This window comes from Denticeps clupeoides, chromosome 8 (genome assembly GCF_900700375.1).
Source record: "Denticeps clupeoides chromosome 8, fDenClu1.1, whole genome shotgun sequence".
Classification (NCBI taxonomy): domain Eukaryota; kingdom Metazoa; phylum Chordata; class Actinopteri; order Clupeiformes; family Denticipitidae; genus Denticeps; species Denticeps clupeoides.
The window spans coordinates 13,606,294-13,634,188 of record NC_041714.1 but is presented as its reverse complement, the minus strand read 5'-3'; the positions used below and the strand labels follow the sequence as shown (position 1 = coordinate 13,634,188).

At 45.7% G+C, this 27,895-nt stretch overlaps 2 protein-coding genes across 2 annotated transcripts in view; one reads left to right on the top strand and one right to left on the bottom strand.

Moving 5' to 3' along the window:
* Positions 1-336: 336 nt before the first annotated feature.
* Positions 337-4,249, top strand: LOC114795216 (leucine-rich repeat transmembrane protein FLRT3-like). The gene is made up of 2 exons (XM_028988158.1): positions 337-652; positions 1,774-4,249. Exon 2 carries the CDS (start codon positions 1,814-1,816, stop codon positions 3,755-3,757), a length of 1,944 nt encoding a protein of 647 aa, XP_028843991.1. The 5' UTR covers positions 337-652; positions 1,774-1,813; the 3' UTR covers positions 3,758-4,249.
* Positions 4,250-23,262: 19,013 nt separating this feature from the next.
* Positions 23,263-27,895, bottom strand: part of LOC114795229 (ADP-ribose glycohydrolase MACROD2-like) — a 46,564-nt gene continuing 41,931 nt past the window's right edge. Inside the window, exon 4 of the mRNA XM_028988176.1 lies at positions 23,263-23,305. Within this exon, the coding sequence (XP_028844009.1) occupies positions 23,301-23,305 (5 nt within the window). The 3' untranslated portion in view covers positions 23,263-23,300. The remainder of the gene's footprint in view (positions 23,306-27,895) is intronic.

Here is a 27,895-nt window from a genome sequence, read left to right as displayed (position 1 = left end):
CACCCGCCGGCTCCCCAGGAACACGGGAACGGAGTTACAGCAGGTCTTCCCTCAGCGCCACGAGGCCGGATTTATCATTCATGCCACAGCCCTGAGAGGGAACGCGGCATTCTGGGATAAGCATCGGCCGGGAGTTCGCAAGTGGCCCTGGATCGGAGAGCCTGGTTCGAAGCTTGATGCCATGCCCATTCTTCCGATGAAAGAGAGGATCCACTTTTCCCCACCGCTTCCCTAGGAGCTTTGGACCAACACAAAGAGGTTTAATTTGTGGTTCACCGTTATGGTAGCGACGCATTAAAGGGATTCTGCATGCATCTTTTTTTTTTTTTTTTTTTTTTTACTTAAATATTATATGCCTGCAGCCAAGCAGGAGGCCTGAGGTTTGTCTCCAGGCAGAGACGCTTTCTTTATAGGTTTATCTGCCATGGCGAAGCCGCTGATGCCATGAACTCTGGACGGCAGTGTACAAGAGAGGAGGTCAGCAGTACAAACAAGGATCAATTCCGCAAACACCGCCCGGGTCAGGATATTACCAAAGAGACCCCCCTGACAACCCAGACAAACGCCTCCCGCAAGGAACAAGAAAGAGGAGCTTAAAAGCCTCACTGGATTTCTGGTGGCCGGAGAGGATTTGCCGGTTTTCTCAAATCAGGTATGACAAATATGGATGCCTGGGCGTCTCTCTGCGCGACCGCCCGAACCGCAACTTTTAATGAGAGGTGCAGGATGAGAGGTCAAGACAGGAATACGTAATTGAAGCAATAAATCAGTATTAGTCTAATTAAAAAGAAAACCACACTCCACTAAACACTGCGGGGAGAGAAAAAAAAAAACGAAGAAAAAGAAAGCCAGGCCGTGCTTTATATTACATTAACCACAAAATCCAACGTACATGCTGCAAGAAATTTACTGCATATTTATTTCATTTTCCCTGCTGGTTCTGAATCACGTCACTGAATTTAATTCATCTTTAATTTTTGAGAGTTTTAGTTAGAAGGCGTCATGCCTGTGAGGAACTGTAATTCCATTTTGCATTTTTGTAATAATGATATAAGACCAGAAAATTCAGTCATATTCCCATCATCATTATTTATGAAGGAATTATTGGCACCCAGGCATCGGTTGTCACACTTTTGCACCCTGCAAGAAGCGGGGCCTAATCGGACATTCCCGCTCCGACACAAATCCAGCGGCGAGGCCAGGCGGGTTTTTACAACAGTTAATCAACAAGGCCCGACTTTGTTCGCCCTTTCGCAGTCTGCCACAATGAAAGGCAGCCTTGAAATGCACAGGCTCGCCCGAGAAATGTGTAAAACAACCGGGACCCGCTATTACGTTACATCGGCCCAAAGATTAAAAACACAGGCCCTCGATTCACGCCGCTCATTTTTCTGCACGCTCCGCTGAAGGCAGAGGTGTCTGTTTACACCTGGATTATGCTCATATTGTAAACGCGAGGGTTTTTTTTTTTCCCTTCTTCCTCTTCGTCTTCTTTTAAAGACCTTTCCTAAAAAAATGGGTCGAAACGGAGCCCAAAATGTTTTGCTTAATGCTGCAGGGATGTTTGGCCAAATTTCCCGCCGTCACTTGTAATCTTTATAGCCGCTTTTGATTAATTTAACAGGGATCACAGTGCCGAAAAAAGAATCACTTAGAACCCAAAAAAAGTGCTTGAGGCAGCACGCAAACAAACAGCAATTATTAGAGCACGCTTGTGTGTTTCCTCAAAAGGTCTTTTGCATTAAATGTGTCCCTCTGTTCCTTCCCCTCCAGGGCATTGTGCAATCACGCTGCACAACTGACAGAGTTCAAGATGGTCTGTCAGTACAAGTCGTTCCTCGTCTTCCTCTCCAGAGCTGGACTACTTCTGTCCCTGGCCGGTCGGCTCGTCTCCTCCTGTCCAGCGCAGTGCCGCTGCGACGGGACCTTCATCTACTGCAATGACCGAGAGCTGACCTCCATCCCCCTAGGCATCCCAGAGGATGCCACCGTGCTTTTCCTGCAGAACAACCGCATCAGGAGCGCAGGCATCCCCACAGAGCTGCGCAAGCTCGTCAGGGTGGAGAAAATCTACCTGTACTGCAACAACCTGGACGAGTTTCCCACTAACCTCCCTCTGGGGCTCAAGGAGCTCCACCTGCAAGAGAACAACATCCGGACTATTACCCATGCTTCCTTGGCACAGATCCCGTACATAGAGGAGCTCCATCTGGATGACAACTCTGTGTCGGCAGTCAGCATCGAGGAAGGGGCTTTCCGAGACAGCAATCATCTCAGGCTGCTCTTCCTATCCCGCAATCACCTGAGCACCATCCCCTCAGGCCTGCCCATGACCATCGAGGAGCTGCGCTTCGATGACAACCGCATCTCCTCCATCTTGGAGCAGTCCCTGCAGGACCTCATCAATCTCAAGCGCCTGGTTCTGGACGGGAACCTGCTCAACAACAGGGGCATTGGGGAGATGGCTTTTGTCAACCTAATTAACCTGACTGAGCTGTCGATGGTGCGCAACTCTCTGACGTCACCACCAGCCAATCTGCCGGGTACCAGCTTGGAGAAACTACAGCTTCAGGACAACCACATCAACCGGGTACCTGCAGGGGCCTTCGCCTTCCTGCGGCAGCTGTACCGCCTCGATCTGTCGGGCAACAACCTGAGCAGCCTGCCGATGGGCGTCTTCGACGACCTGGATAACCTCACGCAGCTGCTCCTGCGCAACAACCCCTGGTACTGTGGCTGCCGCATGAAGTGGGTGCGCGATTGGCTCCGGAGTCTTCCCTCCAAGGTCAACGTGCGCGGCTTGATGTGCCAAGGCCCGGACAAAGTCAAGGGAATGGCCATAAAGGACCTCTCCTCGGAGCTGTTCGACTGCTCGGAAGACGATGAAGCCCCCACAGTGGAGACCAGCACAGTCTCCAACACTTTGCCACCCTCTCGACCGCAGTGGCCTTCTTACGTGACTAAAAGACCAGTGGTCAAGGGGCCAGATCTTAGCAAAAACTACCGCAGCACCACGACACCTGGCAGAAAGATCATCACCATTAGCGTAAAGTCCAGTAGCGCTGAGACGGTGCACATATCCTGGAGGGTCTCACAGCCAATGACTGCCCTGAGGCTCAGCTGGCTGAAACTGGGCCACAGCCCGGCCTTCGGATCCATCACCGAGACCATCGTGCAGGGGGAAAGGACGGAGTACCTGCTCACCGCCCTGGAGCCCGAGTCTTCCTATCGGGTATGCATGGTTCCCATGGAGACTAGCAACCTTTACCTGTCAGACGAAACCCCCGTTTGCATAGAGACAGAGACCGGCTCCTTGAAAGCGTACAACCCCACCACAACCTTGAACCGGGAGCAGGAGAAGGAGCCTTACAAAAATTCCAGTTTGCCTTTAGCTGCTATTATCGGTGGGGCTGTGGCACTTTTGGCCATCATCATGCTGGCGTTGGTGTGCTGGTATGTCCACAGGAATAGTTCCCTGTTTTCCAGGAATTGCACCTACAACAAGGGGCGCCGGAGGAAGGACGACTATGCAGAGGCCGGGACAAAGAAGGACAACTCCATCCTGGAGATCAGAGAGACCTCTTTTCAAATGATACCGATAAACCACATTCCGGTCTCCAAGGAGGAGTTTGTGATACACACAATCTTCCCGCCCAACGGTGTGAGCCTTTACAAGAGCCCGCACAACGAAAATAACATGAATAACAGGAGTTTCAGAGACAGTGGAATACCAGATTCAGACCACTCTCATTCATGATACTCGGATGCACCGATAAAAACACAAAAAAAGACAGTTTTATCGTGGACGAGTGACTTGAAGAGTTGTTGATCTTTTGCAACACACTGGATCTATAGGACTGAGAAAGCAATGTTGTGTACATTTGCCATATAATTTATATTTAAGGACAATTTATTAAAAAGGAGGAGCATCGAAATTGCAGGCCGCCACCAAGCAGCCGGTGTACGCAGATGCCAAGTGCAGTTCTATATTTTAGAGAATTTGTAGTCATTTGTACTGTATTTCTTTGCTTAAGGTTTCCGACCAATTAAAAAAATACTTTGTGCTCTACTGAGATATGATGACTTGTCAACTGTGAAAGTGGGTTTTCATTGCTGTGTTGAACAATCAGATTTTAGAGAACCTTGTAGTATAAGCACAGGTCGTTCTTTTCGCTACGTTTCCGTCAGAAAAACAAATGGATAGGAGAAGAAGAAAAAAGGAACCATAATGAGTATCTATGGGGAAATAGGGCACAGCTGATTCAATAAGCGGAGGGAGGGAGGGAGCAAGAAAGAACAGCAATTTTTTTGGAGGAGGAACACAGAGCATACAGTGTGGTGTCCACGGAACCCGAGGCGTCGACCTCGGAATTCTGGTTTAGGGTCGGAGCGGAGCGGAGGGGAGGGGGAGGGTCGCTCTGCTCCTGGGGGCTTCGCTTTCACTTGCGGAGGGACGACCACAGCACAGAGTCCGGTCAGGAACTCCCATGCCTCGGCGTGGCAAATCAAGCACACAGATCATTACCAAGGGACGGCTAGCTTACGCTAAACCAGGGTAGAGAGGCTGAATCGAATCTCCACCGAGGGAACACTAACGCCAGTAAGTGTACCGTACGCCATTGTTAACGTAGCCCAATGAATTAATGTATTCTGGGCAGAAAAAGTAAAAAAAAACAATAATGGTAAGAATAACATTTTGGCTTCTTTTTTTGGAATACAAAGTGTCAATTTTTTTTCCTGTTCTTTTAAATAATAAGTATTGTTTGTATTTCTTCCCAATTTAAACCACTTTTATGTTGCCACAACTTAATTGTTCTTTATAACTGAAGACCAAAGTGCATTGTATGCCCTTTGGCCAGTCTTGTATGTGCCTTGATCCAATGCTTAATGTATTTAGCTTTTTAAAAGAATAAAATCGGTGACTTAACTTTTTTTCATACACACTTGAATATGAATCAGATATTGGTCATATTGCAGAAATAAAAGTGGATAAAAATCAGCTGCTGCCCTTTATTCTCACCAACCGGTTTTATGATCAAGTGCGACGTGACACTTCAACCATAAAGACCCGAAGGTTCAGTGCAACATCCGCTTCAGGCTCAGAGTGAACTTTTGTGAAGGTCTTATCTGATTGGCCAGGCTGGGACCGGATCAGTGGGGAGAGGCTGCGGCGCCGAATGAGCCCAATGGAGAAATGCGACGCCGAGTTCTGATGTACCAACTCGTGGCGACCAAGGAGAGGTGTATCTAATGACTAGCTACCCATGCGGAGGGTGGTTCGGGCCCTGCTGGGGCCGCCTGTCACCATGCCAGCTTCGGGCACAAAGACCGAGACGGCTCAGACAGGGAGAAGTGGCGGCCGTTCCTTCATCCTTGGCCTCACACATGGCACAGACTTAACAGTAGATTTGATGGAGAATCTCAATCTCAACCTTTCTCTCTCACTCTCACATACACACACAATGTTTTAATTACAGCACTAAAAGCAGCACACTCAATCCAAGCTTTAAGTATACGCTGACGAGCCACAAGCTCTAAATATATCAGTCGGCTCTGAATGTACGCAAAAACAGCCGCAATGCATTATGCTCGTAATAATAATGGCGAAAAGGAGCTGGATGCATGTGAACGATGACGATAATAATTCATTTCTATACACCACCCATGCACCAAAGGGCTGTGTCTGAGGTCGGCCCCTGCTGTAATCCGGTGCACAACAGTAAGCCAGAATTAGGCTGAAAGCAAGATTTAAGCAACCCAACATAGCTTCTAATTGTCCTTTAATTGCAACCAAATCTGTCAAACCACTAAAAGTAGACAAAATGCAGATTAAACAATGGTCAATAGATCTAAAGGACTAGTGCATCTATAAATACCTTTATTTAGAATAAAATCCCCTTATGTTTTTATGGAGAACCCTGGTAGCTGGTCTGTCCATTTTTCACGGTAAATCCACTTTTATCCCTCACATTTCAAATGCAGGTTCTTAACTATCCCAAGCCAAATCCTTTCGCTACCTTTTGCTTTTTTAAAACGTCCAAATCATGTAAAGCCAAGGCCCTTCAGTGTTTGTGTGTGTGTGTGTGTGTGTGTATACACAAATATATAAATAGGAAAATTCCAAATTGATTAAATGCATTTTTCTCCTCAGAATTCTACACAGAACAATCCCATAATGACAAGCGTGAAAAATGTATTGAGGTTTTGGCAAATTTATTAAAAATAAACAAACTGAGAAAGCACATCTATGTAAAGTATTCACAGCCTCAAAATTGAGTTCAGTGCCTCCTGTCTCTCTTGATGATCCTTGAGATGTTTCTGCAGGTTAATTGGAGTTCACCTGAGGAAATACCAGTTGATTGGACAATGATTTGGAAAGACACACACCTGTCTAAATAAGGTCCCACAGTTGACAGTTTATGTCAGAGCACAAACCAAGTTTGAAGTCAAAGGAACTGTCTGCAGAACTCTGAGACAGGATTATCTCAAAGCACAAATCTGAAGAAGGTTTAAAGAACAATTTCTGCTGCTTGAAGGTCCCAATGAGCACAGTGGCCTCCATCATCTGAAAGTGGCAGTTCGAAACCACCAGGCAGAAAAACCACTTCTTAAACTTCTACTTCTCACCAGCCAATATCATTGCTACAGTGAAGCATGGTGGTGGCAGCATCATGTTGTTATGATGTTTTTAAGCTGCAGGAACTGGATAACCAGTCAGGATAGAGGGAAAGATGACTGCAGCAATGTACGTCCTGCATGAAAACCTGCTCCAGAGCACTCATCATCAGATTCATCAGTGCAAACGATGACCCTAAACACACAGCCAAGGTATCAAAGATGTGGCTTCAAGAGAACTCGGTAAATGTCCTTGAGTGGCCCAGCCAGATCTCTGGAGAGAACTTAAAATGTGCACCATCGCTTCCCATCCACCTGATGGAGCTTGAGAGGTGCTGTAAAGAGGAATGGACCAAACTGTCCAAAGATATGGCGTGGCAAGCTTGTGGCATCATATTCAAAAAAGCCAAAGGTTCATTGACAAAGTATTGAGTAAAGGCTCATCAACTTTATTCACGTTGTCATTATGGGGTGTTGTGTGTAGGCTGTAACACAACAAAATGTGGAAAAAGTGTGAATACTTTCCGGATGCGCTGCATATCTTCTGACGCATGCTAAAGCACCATGGCCGCTTGCGAGACTGGAGCGCTGCAGGCCACGCTCCTAAGCAAAGCCTTTTGAAGGCAACTGGATTAGAAAAATGCAGCTCATCTAAATCAATCCAGGATTGTTCTGGACTCGAGGAGCCTGGGCTGCGTTGCACCGACACGATCGCTGCAATTTCATTAGCCGGGAGCGGTTCTCCGTGTACCTCCTGCTCCCCGAAGTGTGTGTCCGATATTGATGAGGCTTCTGCTCGGAGTAAATTACTCCCCGCAACTAATGACTCCTCAGAAGTTTCGAAGCAGCTGCTACAGGGGGGAAAAAACTCATTTTAGCCTGAATATGTACTTTATTTTTTTTATTTATTTATTTTTACATCCCACAAGGTGAAATGAGGTTCATCTGCACAAAAAGATGAAATGAAAGGAGATGAAGCTCACTCTGTGTACTTTTCAGCCTACATGGAGCTCCCTACCAGCAACCAAGATAAGTGAAATTGTAACGACTGCTGCTTAGTCACTTCGAGACGGTATCGATCCTCGCACCCTCACTTCGGTTTTCCACCTTTGCATCATTTAATCCCTCCTCCGAACATAACCTCCATCTCGACAGAGAGATTTTTTCTCTTTTACTCGTCTACAGACCAGGAGGGCAGTTTGAAGGACAGAACAGAGGTCTTTATCTGACCGTGAAGAACCATCTGACCTCTCTGTGAGCACAAACAGAATCGTTAAAGCCACACCATTGAAACCCGTGAATGCCCATGGGTCACAGAGGTCAGGTGCAACCAGGGCCAAAGGGGGGGAAAGGGCAGAAATGTAAAACAAAGATGGAAGTATACTAGCACATCTGAAAAACATTAATATGGTGAAAAAGTTGTTTTTTTTTAACTGTATAGAATTTATGAGGTTTACCTTTACGAAGTAAAACAATATTCAGATTTTATGACATGCGCTAGAACAATTCCTTCAACTGCTTGGCCGCTTGTATCATATGGAGAAAATCTGAAGAAATACAACATGATAAATTATATGTGAATGAAAACAATTTAAACATATAGAAAACATATGTGAATTTTTTTTTTTTTAAAGAGTTTGGCCTTATCGTTTTCTCTACTTTGGATTCTGAGCTCGTTTTTCTCTCTGATCTTGGACCTTACACCAACCTTGTGGCGATACTCCCCGCCAGACTATTCCCGCGAAACCTCTGCCGTGAGTTCCCCCTCTCCGCAAATCCCTGCATTTGTTTAGATCCATTTCCTGCGGCACAAACCAGACTTTCCAAAATAAAACGGCGGAGGAGAAAATAAACACTTCTAATGAGGCATTTGCCTTTCCTGCTCACTTGTAACCCATCCAAGACATCTTGCACATCAAAGAGGGCCCTCATATTTAATGTCTTCTAAGAGCGGTGCGCAATTGAGGTCAGAAGCCAAAGCCCTGAGCCTACAGCGGCCCTCCCACTACGAACGCGCCGCTGCCAAAACCGGCCTGTGAAGTGCAGATACGCGTCCCGGCGGCTGAGCTCATGGCTCGTTTCTATATCCTTTTATCGAAACCAAGGAGTCGCCGGCGACGGCAAACTCAGAAGTTTCTGGAAGGAGATCATCAGTCGCCACGTGAAACGTTCACTTCTAGCGCATTCATCTCGCCACGCGTCACCTGAAACCCCGGGACCACTGCTGCATGTCATGTGATCAGGCACGCATCTTTCAACTTCCACAGGAGGCGCTTAAAATCTGGAACTTTCCGGCCCCTTCCGTACCCCTCCCGTGTCCACGTTGAATCAATGACCTGAAATTATTAGGCGCCAAACCCAACTACCTCCTGTCTTCTTAATGAATCCAATTTCTTGCCTGGCAGCACAAACTCCATGCGCACATCTATCTCCGCCGAGAAATGATCTGACATTAATACAAATTAGCAGGAGGCGCCGGCAAGGCAGTGCAACGCGGCCAGGCCTCACAGCGAGCACTTCTGAATTATTCACATGGACAAAGTGACTGGTGTCACAGTGACACTGCAGACCTTGCTCCCACCAAACACGCGTCCGCCATAAGCAAATAGCAAGAAAGGCGGACTGATTGCGTCCGCGTCATAATTTGGAAACAGTGCGTTTTGAGCCCGAAAATGGCTCTTTAGTTGACTTTGCTCAATGTTAGACATTAAACCATGTCATCCATCAACCTGTTGAAATTATATTTTAAAAGGTGGCGTGTCTCCTGGTGGCCTTTTATCAGATCAACATGATGACGTCCCTGCAGAACCATTCAGGGAAATGCTCTTAACACACTTGTTTAGCCTGAACCAAATTTAAACTATGAAATTGGTTCAAATGTGAAATTAGATTTTATGTGAATCTTAAGGCAGGTCAGTCTTGTGTATCATATTAAGAAGGTTTCCTGGGACGACAGCTATGCAGACCAATTTGATGCATGGTTATAGTTAATTTCTTGTGGTCGGCAGTAATTATCTGGACATTATCCCAGGCTACACGTCAACAGTAGAACAGTAGAATTCACATGCATTCACATGTCAACACTTGCATAACTTGAACTGCAAATATAACTAGAACACGCAAACATCGTTTATAATACGTTTGTTACATTCATAGCTGGGGGTGACATCATTGTTTAGGACCACAACAAGACCACCTCTTCACAGAGGGTCTCACGGAGGTGGTTTTGGTCCACACCCAACAGAACAAAGAAAACGGTGGGAAGTGCCTTAAAAGCAACTCACTCTGACTCAGCAGGGAGCGGGTGAGAGCTGCAGACTCTGAGCTTGCAACCTCAGGCACAAATCAAGGGGTGCACATAAAACAATTCAAGTATAAAGGGAACGGTTGCATGCAGGCCTACTGCATCAGGGCATCAACACATTTACATTCACAGCATTTATCAGACACCCTTATCCAGAGCGACTTACAATCAGTAGTTACAGGGACAGTCCCCCCCCTGGAGCAAATAAGGGTTAAGTGTCTTGCTCAGGGACACAATGGTAGTAAGTGGGATTTGAACCTGGGTCTTCTGGTTCATAGGCGAGTGTGTTACCCACTAGGCTACTACCACCCCACATTCATGTGTTTCTCATCCCATCACTTTGACAACTCCAGCCCCCTGTCTCCAGCGAAGAAGGAAGAGATAGTTGCTCCATGACCCCCGCATGGCCTAGCCGCACTGCGTCACTCCACGCCGTGTCACCGGTGCAAGACGTGACACTCCGATCAGCACTTCTGGCCCTCAGGGAAAGTCCCCCCCTATCATATTTCCCATCTCTCCGAGTGGTTACACTTCCCGCGGCACTACCAGCCACTCGGCTCTCCACTCCACTTAAGAGCGACGGCTCCCCTGACGCCCGAACACGCACAGGTGTTGCGAGACAAGACATCTTTTTTCTGAGGGCCGAGGCGCGGATGTCGGGGCCTTTTGCTTGTGTCACAGTTGCTTACGATTCACCTCCCTCTGAGTGAAATTGAGGCAGAGGTACCGTGCGCCTGGAGGCGGTGGGGTTTGAAATAAAGATCCATTAGACCTGCGAACGCCCTCTGACAGCCTGACCTTTAGCTGAATGCGGCGCTGTGAAATTTCACTTCCCCACGGAGCACTTCCTCCACCGCACCAGACACCAGACTCCCCCACAACAAACAACCGCAACCCCGGCGTGGGAGGGCCTGCCCGGGAAGGGACGGGCGGAGGGTTTCACCGGTGTCAGGGGCCTGTCGCTCTTTATCATGCTGGACCTCAGGTCCAGCCCAGCGGCGCCACTCAGAACAAAGAGATGTTCACTGGTTCTATTCGGAGCGATTCTAGGGTACTGCATTCCCCAAAAAGAGGAGGACTTGTGCTGAGGAGACACTGACATGAAGGAGAACCAACATCATCTGAATATTTTAGGAACAGCAGGAACAGCAGGGCTGAATGTGAGAAGGAGGCACTGTGTGACCCTGACAGTCCATGTAATGTCTGATTAAGACCATGTGACTATCCTGAGGGATAATTTCCACCATTTATACTAGCGGGTAAAACATAATGTCCAACTGGAGGGACAAGAGACATACGCCGGAAACGATCAGATTAATTCCAAGAAGGGAAAAAGAGGCTACAAAAAAACCCTACAATTACACAAATATTTTCAAGCAAAAGTCAAAAAGAAATACTGCAGAAACCTCCAAACCTCCAACTGTTACAGCTGCTTCAGATCCAGTTAATGTACGTTTTGGCTGTGTTTCCATTAACTAGGGCTAAATAAATGAATCTATGAATCATAAATTGCACATTATTTTCTTTAAAACCAATCCTTTCCAAAAACCTGTTTGCATCATTGCCCTCCTACTGGAACTCAGCCCTGAATCTGCAGAACATATCTGATTCAGACAGTCAGATGTGTGAAAGAAGATCAAAACAAAAGGGAAATGCATGCAAAAAACAATAAATTCAGAAAAATATGTGAGCAGTTTGGCTATGGAAAGATTTCTGTGTTTCATACAAAATTTTTAGAAAGCACTTTTGTGGCCTGTTGTGGTTTATTTTTCTGTGTTTATTCCCTCTGCTTCCTCATGTTGTTGCTTTGAAAGCAGCTCGCAGTCAGAAGAGGGCAATCACATCAGCATGAATGACAACATCTATGATTGGTCATTCACCATGAAGAGGCCATGCAGAGCTTGTGCAATAAAAAAATTGTAGTAATGCTGAAATGATTCAATTAAACGCTATTTTGCCTTATTTCCTCTCGGGGTGAAGTGTTTCCTGTAAAATGTGAAAGGTTTGGGGTGTAATATTACTGATCCGGTGGCTCTGAATGAACTGGTCTGCATTGATGTCTCAGGAGAACAGGGGGCAAAAAATTGTGTCGCCACGTTTAGATTATGCCATCTGCTAAGAAAAAGTTCCTAGGAAGGATTCAAGTAAATCTGTTTTGCCTTTCACAGAAATTAAAGCTGGATAGTGGGCATGTGGTGCAAGGGAGGGATCTACTTCGTATTTATTGTTATTATTGTTGGTGCGTTTTTTTGATTGTTTTTTTTATAAATCCACTAAAACTTATTTCAATTCAGTGATCCACAAATAGCTCTAATGATATAAGCCAGTCTAATCCAGTGCTCTATGATGCTTAAAACCTGACCAGGCCGTATGAAACAGAATCAAACAGACACATTTACTCCAAAAAAAATACAAGGAAAAGTGATAATCATTAAAAAAAAAAAAATATCTAAAATAAATCCTAGTGCCATAAAACGTAGGATTGGTAAATGAAAGGCAGGAAACAGGAAGCGGATGTCAGACAGGGTGTAGAAGGGCAAATCTCTCCAGGATCATCTGGTTGTAGGGAAAGTAGGTGAAAGGGGGGTTTATAAGGCACAGCAATTTTTCATATATAGAGAGAAAACTCCAGTTTACGAACCATCAGCACCTTATTCATTTCAAATCAACTTCTGATATTCCGATTTTGACGGCCTAACTTCAATACACATGTGTCACCGATGATGAAATGGGGAGAAATTGATCCGTTTTAACCAGAGTTCTGTTCCTGAGCGGTGCATAATGAGATTCCTCCAGCCGATATCCCAATTAACCCCTCAAATCTCCCTTTAGGGCCCTTGGTCTACTGCGGCTTGCTCCCAACAGAAATTAAAAGAGTCAGGCAGCGAGGAGCTCAGGATCTGAGTGCAATCAGAAGAGAAAAGGGTACCAAAAAAATGTGCGTCTGACTGCAACAACAAATGCAAAAGACTCGGTGGGATTTGACAGTAAAATGGGCGGCGGGGCGTGGAGCGCAGGAGGGGAAGTCTGTCGTCGGGTGGCGGCTGCGGAGCTCCGACTGTAATTGGGAGCGATTCCTCCCTCTGAGATGACAGAGGGATCACCAAGAGACAGGAAGCAGCAGGAAGAAGAGACTATCAGCGCCGTGATCTAAGCTCATTCCACTCAACACCAAAAAATCTAGAATTCTTTTTTTTTTCTCTTTTACTTTCTTTTCTCTCTCTGCACTATAATAGACGTGTTTACCGTATTAACAGAAATAAACTGGTAGAAACTATGTAGAGCAAGGAGGAACTAACTACCCACTCTACCCACTCAGAAAATGAACTTTAATGTTAATCAGAAACATAAAGGTTAAAGGGGGGAGGAGCCTGTAGCCATTGATTGGCAGCTCTCACACATCATACGTCTCCTCCCTTTCCCTCCCTTCTCTACATTCCTAAAACCCGGTGTACACAGGATATGTCAGTGACCACGCCCACTAGCAACACAAACACGCAGATTATCAGCACTTTAATTCAATACTTCCGACGGGTGAACTATTTTTTATATTTGCACCAGGAACATGTGACCCTTACTGTTTTATTCTCAGTGCAATATGCACATCATTGCTGAACACTGGCTTTCTGGATGTCCAAAACTGAAAATACTGTTCAATGTTTACCAATTGCATATATGCACTCATTAATGATAATAATATAGATGATTACAGATTACAGATACAGGTTAATGTTTCCCCCCTTTATACAGCTTCAGGATTTAAAGTGTATGGTGGATTTATTGCCCTCCTATTTAGCCCTACTGTTGACCTGTGCTTCAGTAGGCCGTGATTTGGACTTTGCTTTATTGTGTATGGCTGAGGTGACTTGATATACTCCATCCGGGTGGTGTTGAGGTTAAACGTATAGTCGTAATGTATGCTATGGAATTGCACAAACAGGACATGAGCGTGCTGAAGCGGACCCAACTGGTAGTAGCCTAGTGGGTAACACACTCGCCTATGAACCAGAAAACCCAGGTTCAAATCCCACTTACTACCATTGTGTCCCTAAGCAAGACACTTAACCCTAAGTTTCTCCAGGGGGGGGACTGTCCCTGTAAATACTGATTGTAAGTCGCTCTGGATAAGGGCGTCTGATAAATGCCGTACATGTAAATGGTAGAAACTATGTAGAGGAAGGTGGAACTAACTACCCAGCCGCGGCAAAGTTTCTAGAATTGCCACAACTCATCTGCTGCAGAGTTATACGATCGGCAAGAACAGAGCGGCGTCCATCTGGCCCCCTTCTCCACACAACTGTTTTTGTTCGCATCAGGAAGGAAGAACCCAAGAGGCAGGGGTCATGTCAGTTCCAGAATAATACAGACTTCTCATTCAGAAATAAAAATAAAACATTTCTTTTTCTGGGTGAAATATCAATTCACATCAGACTAATAAAAAATTTAATATTTCCCACAATATTTTGGTCCTGCTAATTATTTCACCCCTCACTTTAATATTCAGACTTTTCATTTTAACAAAAAAAAACCTGAAATGAAGCTTCAGATAAACTCTGCTGGGAATGCTGGCAGGCCAATCGCTCATTTTCTATTAATAACAGGGAACGTTATTAGCGGGACAGGGAGCTGCAGGTTTATTAATGGTGGCGGCGTGTTAATGAAACGTTAAACGGACGCTCACGTACGCCGGCGAGGGTTAACAAGCTGAACCCGAAAAGTCATCAAGGTGGCATAAAGAAACCAAACAACAAGTTTATGGATGAATGTTTTATAACCAGCCATACATAATTAATTTACTTTCCAGAAATGTTTCTAGGTTCTTTGAGAAGATCTTGTGATTTTCACAATCATCCTAGATAATAGAAATATTTCATCATAGAACAAATGAGGGCAAATTATCAGCTAAATATAAAAGAAATCGGCTACAGATGACCTTTTAATTAATTAAGAGTTTGTATATATATATCTCTTAAATATAAGTATAACTATAACTACATGTTGTGATAAATTTGACTTGATAAACTTGTGCTTTGAACCAGTACAGCCAGTTGGTTTTAAAAAACGGTTTAGGAATAATATGAATATATTCTTCCTAACAAGAGGCTGTTTCTGTCTATTTAGTAAAACTAAGACCTTGAGTCCACGCTCCACCCGGCCAACTGTTCCTGGAACAGCGGACACTTACACACACACACGCACATGCATGCACGTCAACTCACACACACACACACACACACACAAGGAGGGGGAGGGTCCCTTATCCAGTCACCATGGGCAGACAATGGCACGAGCTCGGCCATTAATCACGTTGTCTCCCCCCGTGTACGCCAACATGACAGCCAGCGCCGGGGACGGAAGGGTGGGCGGCGGTTCTCGTGACGCGGCCCAACCCTGGTGGACATGAATGAAGAGGTCGGACACATTCACGGTCACCAGGTCACTAATCAAATTAAAGTGATAAGTGAGGGGAGCAGAAGGCACTGCATTCATTTGCCATGCCTGGCTTCCATTGTAAGGCCCAACAAACAAATCAAACATTCAGGCTCCGAGGAGTCAAAGGAGCGCCCTTAAACCAGGGGAATTGCTCTATATTATGTGCAGATTGTCAGTAACTTTTGTCACATCTGAGCCAAAAAGCCCATGCAAATGAAAATGCAAATCATCGTTTTTTTTCCCCCCTCCCACCCTCCATTTTTAGCGCACCAGATGGACTCAGTTTTGGGCTAATTCACTTAGCCAAGCATAAGTAATGTTGCACATATATGCATGGCCTAGCCATTATTAGGCAACACACAGAGAGACAAAAACAGGGCAACGGAATCGACATCGATCCTTCCAGCCGCAGGGCGGACGCTGTGGTCATCGCCCAGAATGGCAGGTGGGTGGGCTGAGGAGGAGCGGCAGGTCATCACCAGGGCCGCTGCTCTGCTGGATCAGTTTAATTATCCCAGCGATGACAGAAAGAGAGACGTGGCAGGTGGGTGGAATGCATAAAAAAACCCTTTGCTTCGATTTCCCCCCTTCTTTAGCTGACTTTTCCATTTTTTTTAATCGACAACAGGCACTTGCCCAGTTTAACAGTAAACCTATTTTCCCTTTCATAATGGACAGATTAATTGGGGGCTAACTGAACATGTTCAGAAAATGAGAATATTAATTTCAGCTCTTTTTCTGTGTGTTTGATAAGAGCGAATTGGCTGTATTATCGGCCCAGAAACAGCCTGCTTCGTCCAATCACTTGCTTTAGTGGCCGCCTGAGCACCCATGAGCCCACATCTTCTTAATTTAAATATAAAGTAGTTTTGCTGCATCATGGTTTTCAGGGAAAATCCTTAAGAGGGTCCAACGCGGACCTGGGGGTGATTAATTGAAACCTTAAACCAAACGGCTTGTCCACTTTGTGACTGTTGCTGAATCGGAGGAGCGCGCCTGGGCAGGAACACGAGCCGGTGGCGGCATACTAAACCGCCGTGAAGGTGAACCGAGATGGGAGGAGACACTCCTGTTCTACCGGAATGAAAGCCAGACCCGGCGTCTCCGCTGATGCTGTACACGAAGGACAGATTGATTGGAGGAATCCAAGCCCGTTCTCCATAGGGGGGGGTCAATTGTGCCAGAATGACAGCAATCGAATCAGACGCATGTCCAAGTCTTCCGATCACTTTAATTAATTGTTTTATCATCGATCAGTCAGGAAATTCCAAATGTAAACACATCTGGAGGAAAAAAACACACAATTCCAATTTGAATGGAGATGGTGGTAGACTGTTCCACTCGACAAATGTATTCAGTGTATACAGTGGTAGAAGGTCAAAGGTCAAAAGGATAACAAGGTGAGGTTATTGATTCTGTTTAAAGAGAAGCTCAATTATTATTTCATTAGTCTCAGATCTATGATCTTTAGAAAGACGTTCGACAGACACATCATTAAATATTGATGCATTGTTTGTTGATTTCCTTGCTATCTTATAAATTCAGTTTTAACCTGATTTTAAATGCAATGAGTAACACGAACGCTTTCCAGGTTATTCATTTTGCCTTCCACTTCAGTAGAGAAGTAAGATCATTTAAATGATGCATTATATGCATTTATAATTCGCATATGCATATCAGTTATATAGTTGCTAACAATAACAGCCAGAAATGGAAAATAACTGGCAAAAAATGGCACTAGCATCACTGTACAGGCTAGACAGCACAATCATTCATCATAAATAAATGTAAGCTTTTTACTCCAAGGTCATTTCCATTCCTCAGCACACCCAGGGAATTTTCATAAAGTGCATGCGCTCTGTCTGAGTACTGCACATTAAAAGGAAAGTAAATGTAAAATTTTACTCTTTTTTTTGGTACTCAGAACACACACGTAGGCAGTTGTCACCACCGGCAACTTGTTGACTTTTGGATCTTTGTACGGTTGGTATGTCTGAAAAGGAATCTGCCAAAATGTCATTCGATTAAGCCTTGTTCACAATAAAGTGAACAGCTAGTTTACATGTCGCTTCCTCGTATGACAATAAATACAGATTTATGTTAGCAGCTTAGTTCATTCAATGCAATTCTCTCGGTAAAATGTGGATATTTTTTGATTGTCATCTGTAATGCAACCATCCCAAACAGACAAGACAAAAAGGAAAAAGGTGAGGATAGATAAAGAGAAGAGCAGGGTGCGTTGAAAGGGAGATTTGAGCTGAAATTTACGGGCTGCTGACAGGACATCCTGGGGGGCTTTCACACCCCCCACCAGCCAGACAGATCTGACCATCTCACATGAACAAGAGTCCACGGAGTCTCCTGAGCCTTGGCGCCGCACACCTACTTCCTGCCAGCTCGCCCTCCCCCATGCGGTGCTGGGCCTGGCCTGATGGGGATCAGCCAATAGGAACGCGAGGAGCTTGCGGAAGGGCACATCGCTACGCGGAGATGTGAGGGTGAGGTCACACTTCTCCAGGGTGAGAGGATGACAACAGATGTTACAGGTTGAGAATAGACACTGCAGCCAGCAGCAGCTGAGGCGAGGAGGGGAGAAAATAAAGAAACAAACAAGACGTGGAGTGGCAAGGTCACCGGTGTTTGTTTACCAAGAGCTGGTGATGGACTGGCAGAACAACAACAACAGGAACCTAGAAGAAGCAGAACGTGCAGAACATTGGGCTAACGATCCCACATCAACTCCCAGAAGCTGCCCGCGGTCTTCATATCTGCACATTACGCCAAGAAGACGTCTGCGGCAGGAAAAGCCCGGCAGCCCTAATGCAACACAATCCGGCGGATTTTTATCAGCACCAGCATCAGTAATTCCATTAGACCGTTCTGGTAAAAGGGAGTGGCGGCTGCGTAAGATGATCCGAGCGCTTCCAGATTTCGCAGTCAGTGTTGTGAAATCTCAGGGATGTTTGCCTTCAGGAACGCCTTGTGGGAGGACTTCACAGGCATGCCTGGTCTATTAGGATGCAGGGAGCGTCGGGAACATCGGGAACGTCTCACCGGCAGTGGAAGAAAAAAGGCCCCCGCAGGCGATGGGATCGCTTACTGTACTGTTCCTCACGAATATATCCGAACATCACTAATTTACGGCCGGGGAGGGCCCAGTAACTCCTACAATTACCGTCAATCGACGAGAGCTCTCCGGCTCATTATCGTGCGATTTCTCCGCAAATAAATATATGGGTCATGGTTTTTTTTTTAAGGAGTAGAAAGATTAAGGAGGTATGTGGTGTCAAATTAACTAAAATGAGGTCACATGCTATATCACGGCGGCTATATAAAGTCCTCGGTCCTCCTGGGCATTTTCACATGTGCTGCTTTACAACACGTAATCAAAAAAACGGAGATAAACGGCTCTCCGCCGGGTCTGTTCTACTTCAAAACGATTTTTATACCTGCATTAATCATTCCAAAGGAAAAATTTTTATCTAACCTAGCTCTGATGAAAAAAAAGGGCCATGGTCATCACTTGAATGACTAAAGAAACGTTCATTCCTTTCTTCAAATCGATGATACGGTCACTTCAGTTTTTGTCAAAGTGAGGCGGGGGGAAAGCATCTAAACCTGGGCTGGACAGAGAAGAGTATCCGGGTCTATTCAGCTTTGTATGCTTATTAACCACAGGCTTCTTAATGCATTGCTTTTTCTCCATCCTTGAATAAGAGATGTTCAATTGTACCGATTTGAAAAGGAAAGGTGTCCCGAACACTCTAGTTCGTTTAAACGCATAAAATCCGTAGCCGCCATTCACACGAACCTCCTGGAGACCCTTGCTTTTGTCAGAGACGAGGCACTGAGGTCTTTTATTTACAAGGCAATGAGGCACGCTCTCTCGAAACGCAACCTTGAGACGGTTTGAGACGACGAGAACTGGGACACCTCAGCAAACTCCCGGGGTTATTGTAAAAGATAAAAGCGAGGTGCAGGACGTGAGGACCACTTAATCTTCAGGAGCGTCGCACCGCATGGACGCCCCGCTAGTGACTGATGTCTCATCCTTCCCAAGCAAGTCTGTTTTCCTGAAAATTACACTGGAAGCTCTGAGGACGCCCACTTGAATCTAAAGCGCTTCATCTCCGTTTGTTGATTTTCTTCGCACGTTCTCGTGCCCAACAGCTAAACCTCTGCCACCCACCTACGCACAAAAAGCAGACGTTCTCACCCCCAGATATAAATTACTATCGTGCTCCTCAATGTTACTCAACACCCAACATTAGTGCAATCATTGTATTAAGATAATGTGGCCTGCTGGGCCATTTCCTGGTCTGGCTCCATTTGCGACGTCAGGCCTCGTTAGCTGTAGCCACCCGGACGCGGCCCATCTCAGAACCCTGGGCCATAAAGCTCTTCATTTTCATTTTTATTCATTTCATTTGGGTTGGAGAAGTGCGAAGCCTGTTGGCTTTTGCAAGGTTTCTGTTTTAAAATGAAGGTTCTTAGCGGGTACGTTTTTTTTTTGTTTTTTTGGGGGGGGGGCATTGGAGCGCAGCACTTGGGGAAGCGGAGAAGGCCGTTTTTTTTTACGGTGAGAGTGGCGCAGGACTCTATGTCTAGTAGACATAAAGGGCCGGCGTGCCGAGCGTGACGCTCCTCGCCGCGCCTCGCGCCGTTTTCTCCGCAAGCTGGCTCGAGATCGGCGGCGGGCGAGGTAGCCTTACAGCCATGCACGTCTAACAAGCCGCTTTTGTTCACCGCTTCCACCCCCTCCAGGCCAAGCGCAGGTTGCATTACAGAGCGTGTTTTTGGGGCCGCAAGGCGAGAGGTGGGCCAAAATGCAAGAGAAGCCGATGTGGGCCCGGGGGTCGCACGCTCGGATTAATGTGCTGCTAATGGCGGAAGGCCTCCCGGGGGACGTGACCTCCAGGGGGAGAGAGCAACCCACGTCCCATTGTAACCGGTTACAGGACACGGGTCCGAGGAACGGCGATCACATGGCCACGGAGGAATGTTCACAGCCCTTTCAGACTAATACCATCCCGTTTGCAGTCTACAGGGGAGAGCAGGTCTGACCCCATCTCGCCCACGTTTTGACATGATAATTATGCGCCCAGCAGAGCTGCGCTGGATGGAACTCAAGGGGGATTTGGTGATAAGACATAAAACAAGTCGTGGGGTCCAAAAAGCCCAGCAGAACATTTGCAATCTATCAGCACGGATTATGGGTAGGGGCGGGAGCCCTCGCTGCCAACATTTTTCCAGACTCTGGCTTTGTTCAGCCGACCGTGGTTGGACGTGCTCGTGCACGAAGAGAAAAAATATTCATTTGCTTTCTTTATTCATATGACTAGAACTGATTAAATATCAACATCTGACGCTCTCTGGTCCCTTGCAGATGAAAACATAATCATTTTTTAGAAAATAAAAAAATAAGATTATAGACAAATTTCACTTTAATTTGTGGTTTGCTAATGAACCATTTGAAAACAATGTAACCAATTATCAATAAAGAAATCGTTTGGGAAAGAAATGCTCCTGCTCAATATATATTGCAGAATGCCGTGTTTGGCAAATGGAAGTGAACTATAATTATATCGAAAAACATAAGCGATAGCTGGTCAGATTTGTAATATAGGTCTGATTGACAATTTAGTCTTAGTCTAATTATAACTTACAGTTTCGCTACCTAACAGTTAATTAGCAAACATTAACACTGGTGGTAAATATTGGGCGAATGGCTTCTGGAAATTTTCGCAATGTCCCAATTGCCAAGGCATTAAAAGGGAAGAGCCTGCTGCTAATTACGCAGTTAAGGCCGCAGATCCCCTGAGCAGACACTGTCCAGCACCATCTCCGAATCAAGCTCAATTAAAACCAGTCGCTCAATTAAAACCAGCCCACAAACAATGCAACGCTGACAGTCCTCCGCCTTCCTTATCTGGCAGATGGAGTTCGCAGTTTGACAGGCAACACGGCAATAATGCGGCGTCCAGGGAACGGCGGGAAGGGGAGTTTAAAGGGAGCACTAATCCCTTCGTGTCATCAGCACACCATTTTCTTCTTCATCCCCATCGCCATCATCATCATCATCATCTTGCCAGTGTTGGTTAAAAGGCCCTCATTACACCTTGCGCTACACTCCAGAACATCAGCTATGGAGCAGGCGCACCAGACGGGACACTCAACGTTCTCCTGCTGCTCCAGTGGACACCAGGAACACACTGGTACTTTTCTCCACTATCATTATCAGCTGAAAAGCTCCCCAGGGGCCCCAGGGTGAGGGGAGTACAAAATCAGCGCTTTAAAAAGGGTTGCCGTTCGCACGGTGCTGTCAAAACCCCCAATTCCCCGGTGTGTTTTGTTCTGTTTATTCATTTATTTATTTGTACGTTTTTCTTTTTCACATTCACGCACCGACTCTGCAGGTGAGAGGTACTTGAAAGGATGCAACATTTATTAGCATCTTGTCACATGGACAGGTTGTCCCTTAGCAGCGGAGAGCTGGGAAGAGAGATATCTATACCTTTTTTTTTTAACCATTAAAAAGGACCAAGGGCCGGTTTCCCAAACATAATTATTAGGTTAGTCTGAGCAATTATTAAGCATTTGTTTACTTATTTGGTTGGTTAATTTATTGCAGTCAATTCTGCAATAAATTCAACCCAATCCTTACAAAAGCCAAAAGACAAAATCCTTTCAAGCCAGTGATAAGGATGAAAGTGGCACCAAAAATGGCTGTAAAATGAAAAAGCAATTCAAAGAAATTAGATTGAAAAGCACAAACTTATTCAAGCCCAGATCAAAAGAAGGAACATACATACAAGTGCTGGGGAAAATGCATTTCTTACATTTCTTCTTCAAAGTGAACAGATTAGATGATCAGATGAACAAAAACGCACCAAAGTAACAGCCCTATTTAATCATGTATCTGAATCAATATGTACAAACTTGATTACTCATATTGTGACACGATGATATAATATTTTCATCAAAAAAATGTTCTTTTACACAAACACACACATAAACTGAGAAGTGTTTTTCCAGGGTTTCATATGCAAAAAAATATGAAATTGCAGAAACTGCAGGCCTGAACAGTGGCAGTGAGGAGGGGCCACTTCAAGTGTCAGTGGCCTGCATTTGGCCCCCAGGATGGACCCTGGAATAATAGCCTGAAATAACATGATCCATCAAAGGGCCCACAATTACCCGTCCGGAATAGCGAGGGCCACTGAGGAGCAGAGAATGGATGACTAATGATCATGTTTCACGCAGAGAAGTGGACACATTAACTACTTTTCATTTCAGGGTGTGAAATTATTTATCTCCGATTGGAATGAATAGACGTTTCGGGAAGGCAATGGTGCCACATTACAGTGCTCGACGCCATCCTTCACAAAAAACCCGACTAATCATGTCCTCCTAACGAATCTCATCCCAGGGACGCACTGGCAGGCGCAATTCAGGTTCAGATGTATTTTTAATGTAATTGCTGCTTTCATTCCACGACCAATAATAAAGCGATGCTTGCGCGTGAATCACTGGAGGGTAAAAAATAAAGCGTAAATGTTATAATACAGCAGCGCTGACATGCTAATTATGCCTCCATCTCTCAAAACCATCCGAAGCCATCACCAGCATCACATATCTATATTAACAACATACAGGTATAAACAGCTTACAGTTTATTTATACAGAAATATCAATGCTAAAAACATAGAAAAGGAAGTTAAATTCTCAGACTGTTGTGAAAACCTTGAGAGATTGCGGAACCGCAGGCCGTAAGTCATTACAGAAAGCGGCCCGATGGTGAACGGTGCGGCTCGAAGCGCCTCGCCGAGAAGAGCCGATAAGCTCTCCACACGAGCTGCACTGGCACCGACCGACCAGGAGGAAGTCGCAAAGGCTGCTGATATTAGGACGGTGAGGGTTTAGTGCTGTGAAGGTCGGTGCTGAGTTATTAACCTTCAGTGGAGAAAGAGACAGAAAAAAAAAAACGGAATCTTGTCATTTCTTTAAGATAAATAAATAAATAAAAGATTAAGATTCCTAACTACACACTGTTTTCTACTTAATATAACATGCTACTAAGCAGCACAGCACACGGTGCACACAGTGAAATTTGTCCTCTGCATTTAACCCATTCACCCTGAGTGAGCAGTGGGCAGCCAAGACAGGCGCCCGGGGAGCAGTGTGTGGGGACGGTGCTTTGCTCAGTGGCACGAACCGGCAACCTTCTGATAATGGGGCCGCTTCCTTAACCGCTAGGCCACCACTCTCAAACTGCTAAACACTACTGTGCTAGGCTATGCTATAGTATACTTTACTATACTCTATCATGTTATATATTTTATTATTGTAATATTATTGAACACTTGAATAATGTGAATGTAGTGGCCGTATTCCCAGTACAAGGGTTATTATGGAACATGAAAGGAAATGGAGGAAAAGTACGCTGCGCTACACCTGGGCATGTGTCGTATTCACAGGAGGGAGTTTAAATCCCCCCAAATGAAGAAGTGGGGTGTGTGAGGGCTGTCAATCAAGTCCACAGGCTCCTCCCCCTTTTAACTTTGTTTGTGAAAAGTTCATTCAAGACCATTTTCTGGGTATCAGAAATAACTACACACCAACAGAAAGGACTGGGAGGGCAGTTCCGTCCTCCTCTCCAACATAAAGAAAACTAGCCAGCAGGTACTTAATGTTTTATGGTGTACCGTTTATCTGTAGATCAGTGAATATTCCCCATGCCATGAAAATTGGGCCCGTTGTCTCATTTATGTGGTGATGAATAATGACGCTGTCCTCTTGTGTCCGAACATTCCTGTTTGATTCCTGGTTTTATCATCTAAGCATGATGCTCAACTCTACGACAGAACTGGGGAAGAACTTTAGTAACCAGTGATAACTTCACACGTCTGCTCGGTGTTACATTTGCATTCATTATTCATTCAGCAGCAGCAGAAAATACAGATTTTGGAGCCCTGATCTCTCAAAGGGCCTGTTTTCACAGTCCATAATTAACAGTTAGACTCAGTTAGGGACGGAACTCCCTAACCTTGACTGTCTGCCATTAGCATTCTGCTAACTAAGCATGCCGCCATCATAATGCTACGCCTCAGGAAACAAATGAAATAAAAAAAATTAAAGGGTTATTATTGTGTAGCAGTAAGCTGGATAACAATAAGCAGGGGTGTGGAATCCCGGTGGGCTGCTCCACTATCTCCGAACTGCAAAAACAGACCGTCTCTTTTGTCTCAGCGCTTCAGAAGTTGGGCCCGAGCGACGCCGCGGCGAAACAGGAAGTCCGCCCGCTGCTATCCGCTGTTCTGTCTGACTGCTCTCGGCTCGCCGCAGAAGGTGCCCATTTATCTTCAGGTGTTTATTACCATGGGGGGGGGGGGGGTCCACTGTTGGCACCCTGCACTGTCAGCAGACACACACACACACACACAAAAACAAAAAAAAACACACACACACACACGTACACACACTGACATCATGAAGGTGCTGACTGCAGCCTCGTCTCCGTCCATTAACTAGCGATTTGGGGGCCTGGTATCCTTGACTTTGAGAGCGCGCGCATTAATAAGCGCCCGGCGCCGGGGACTTCGGTTTCTCCGTCTCTAATTCGCTCAGGTGTAATTAAACAAGACAATTAAATCTCCGGCGGGGGGGGGGAGGCAGGCAGGGCGCGCGTCCATGCAGCAGCCGGGCCGCAGGCCAGGAAGCCATGGGCACACCAATGTCATGGTCACCACACGCTTCTCAGTGGTTTTATTAAAAAAAAATAAAAAAAACTCCCCACAGCGGCGGCGGCGGCATGGTGGCAACGCCCCTGAACCACTGCAGGTGCGCCTGCAACCTGCCCTACATCAGTCAAGGCGGCTCTACAAACCACTCGTGTGAAGCACAAAGACCCGCAACCATAAAGCGCTTGCATAATGCAGTTTTTTTTTTTTTTTTTTGGTCCAGGTGGCAATTCCCACAATTCCTACTGTCCCCAACTGGGCCTTCAATGAACAAATGTTTACGGCGGAAATGGTGTCATGGTGCTTGTGGCACATATATGTGTCACAAATTATATAGTGCTGTTACTGGCCGTGGCTGAGCACACCAGATAGATAAATAGCCTGTGTTGTTTTATCCACACCGAAATGAAAGGAATGTAAAATCTACAAATACAAGAAAGAGTACTGATAATCTTTTGCGCAGCTGCCTTTTATTTATTGTGATAGTGAAAAGTGAAGTGATTTTCATTTTGAAACAATGCAGAACAGCACACGGTGACACAACTAAATGTGTCCTCTGCTTTTAACCATCGGCCATGGTGAGCAGTGGGCAGCCATGACAGGCGCCCGGGGAGCAGTGTGTGGGGACGGTGCTTTGCTCAGTGGCACCTCAGTGGCACCTTGGCAGATCGGGATTCGAACCGGCAACCTTCTGATTACGGGGCCTCTTCCTTAACCGCTAGGCCTTTGCAATTAATTATTTTCAAAACTGCCATTAATTTGTTAAATATACTTCTCGTCCTAATAAAGTCGTTTTATGTCCTGTGCTTGTTATTACGATGACAGGAAGGTCTGTATCGTGGCAGGAGACGCAGCAGTGGTGCTCTTTCTATATCGGCTGCATGCTGCCATCGACCATAATAGGTCAGATTTATATAACGCCTTTCACAGACCAAAACTCACACCACAATTCAATAAATAAATAAGTAAACAAACAAACAAAAAGCCGCATGCCCTCTGACCTCCAGGCGGGAAAAATGCAGAGGATGGCGTGGATGTCACGGTCATTTGTAGTCCTGTTGCGTCGGCTGCTTAATCAAGCTTTCGCCCGGGTATTTAGGATGCGGCGAGGAATTATGAGCTCCGCAGAACCTCCGCTGCGCTTTGTGGACATAAGGAAGCTGCCGGGCCGCGACGCCCCAAGCAGCCGCATTTGTCTCATCCCCTTGTGGAACAAGAGCAATGACTTGTCATTTTTTCCCCTCCCTGCCCGAGTCAATATCCCTCCGGAGCTAGGAGGGCAGGTTCAGACACGGAAAATTGAGAATAATGCATTGCCCTTTCAACAGACAGTTGAGAATGAATGCATATAAACCCAATTTGCCTGCACTTGGCAACAAAATATTACTGTTTGCGAGGGAAAGAATGACAGTGTTGCGGAAAAGTTTTTATCCGGCGAGGCTGCTGACGGATGACGGCGGGCTTAACGGGCGCCATTTGAATACAGGCAGGAGGCTGGGAGCAGGTTTTTCATATCGCAGTAGGTGCAGCCTTCCAAGTCACTTGATTTTTTTTTTTTTTTTTAAATGATTATTTATGAATATGTTTGGTTTTAAATGCCACCAGTTTATTTGCCAGGAGAAGTGGAGCTGATTATCTGTCGAATGTGCTTAGGACAAGCGCATCTTCCGAACCTTGTTAAGATCCGGTGCTAACGAAGTGTCCGGTGTTGACAGGATCAGAAGCGGACAGCCAATGAGACAAAGTAGTCATGTTCACTTGTGGATTAGCAAGTAGGAGCCAGAGAGAGGATCAGGGCCGCTCTGAAAAGATGACGAGATGAGTGAATCACAACAGACACACACACACACACACACACACACTTGTTGAGAGGAGGTCACGGTCAACAGCCACAAGCAACACTTCATCACATCACCATGGCGAGCGGGAATCTGAAGAGACTGGCCTCCAAAGCTCAATAAACAACATTTTCTCAAGGACCGAGCTCCCGCGTGTGTCCGTGTGTGTGTGTGTGTGTGTGCATTCGTGACGCGTCACATGCACTTCTGAAATATCAACACAGAAAAGGCAGCGATTAATCACAGGCTTAAAAGGCCTGTGCATGAAACATGCCGAATTTTCTCTGTCTAGAATCAAGCGTGCGCAACATCGTGGCAAATTAATGACATTAATATCTGAATTGCAGCCCTAAAATAATTACCCACTTGGTTTTTTTTTTAAAAGCCCACAAGCTAAATGTTTGGAGGTGTTAATGAATAATGCAAACGTAATTCCCCGCCTGTATTTCAGAGGGAAGGTCTAGCATCGGTTGATCTGTGCGGAGGAGAGGAGTGATGGCACGGTGGTCCAGACACCCAGACAAAACACTTCCCGGGCGGACTCCATGCCGGCCTTTCATTAACAAGTACTTCCACACAATGGTCTGGGAGGACCTCTCTCAGTCCGCACACTAATCAAATTGTCCGATTGCTCCTGAACCATCCGGGCCGCCATTATCATTAATCTGTACAGCCATCTCATCGGCGCTGCGGTTAACGAACAACGTTAGGACTCGAAATTCAATTTGGCCCAGTTAGCGATTGGACTGGTGATCAATTGCCATTGCGCAGAAATGAGGGATTGTGAAGGAGAGGACCCTCGTATTGTTCCATTATCGGAACACTCAGATGAGCTTTTGAATCACATTAATACGAAAGTGGTGCGGCAGCTGGGCATTATGGGGGGAAAAAGGGGGCTCTTTTAATCTGCTGTTTCAGTATTTGAGGGGAGGGGGTATGATGAGAACTTCAGATATTATTATTAT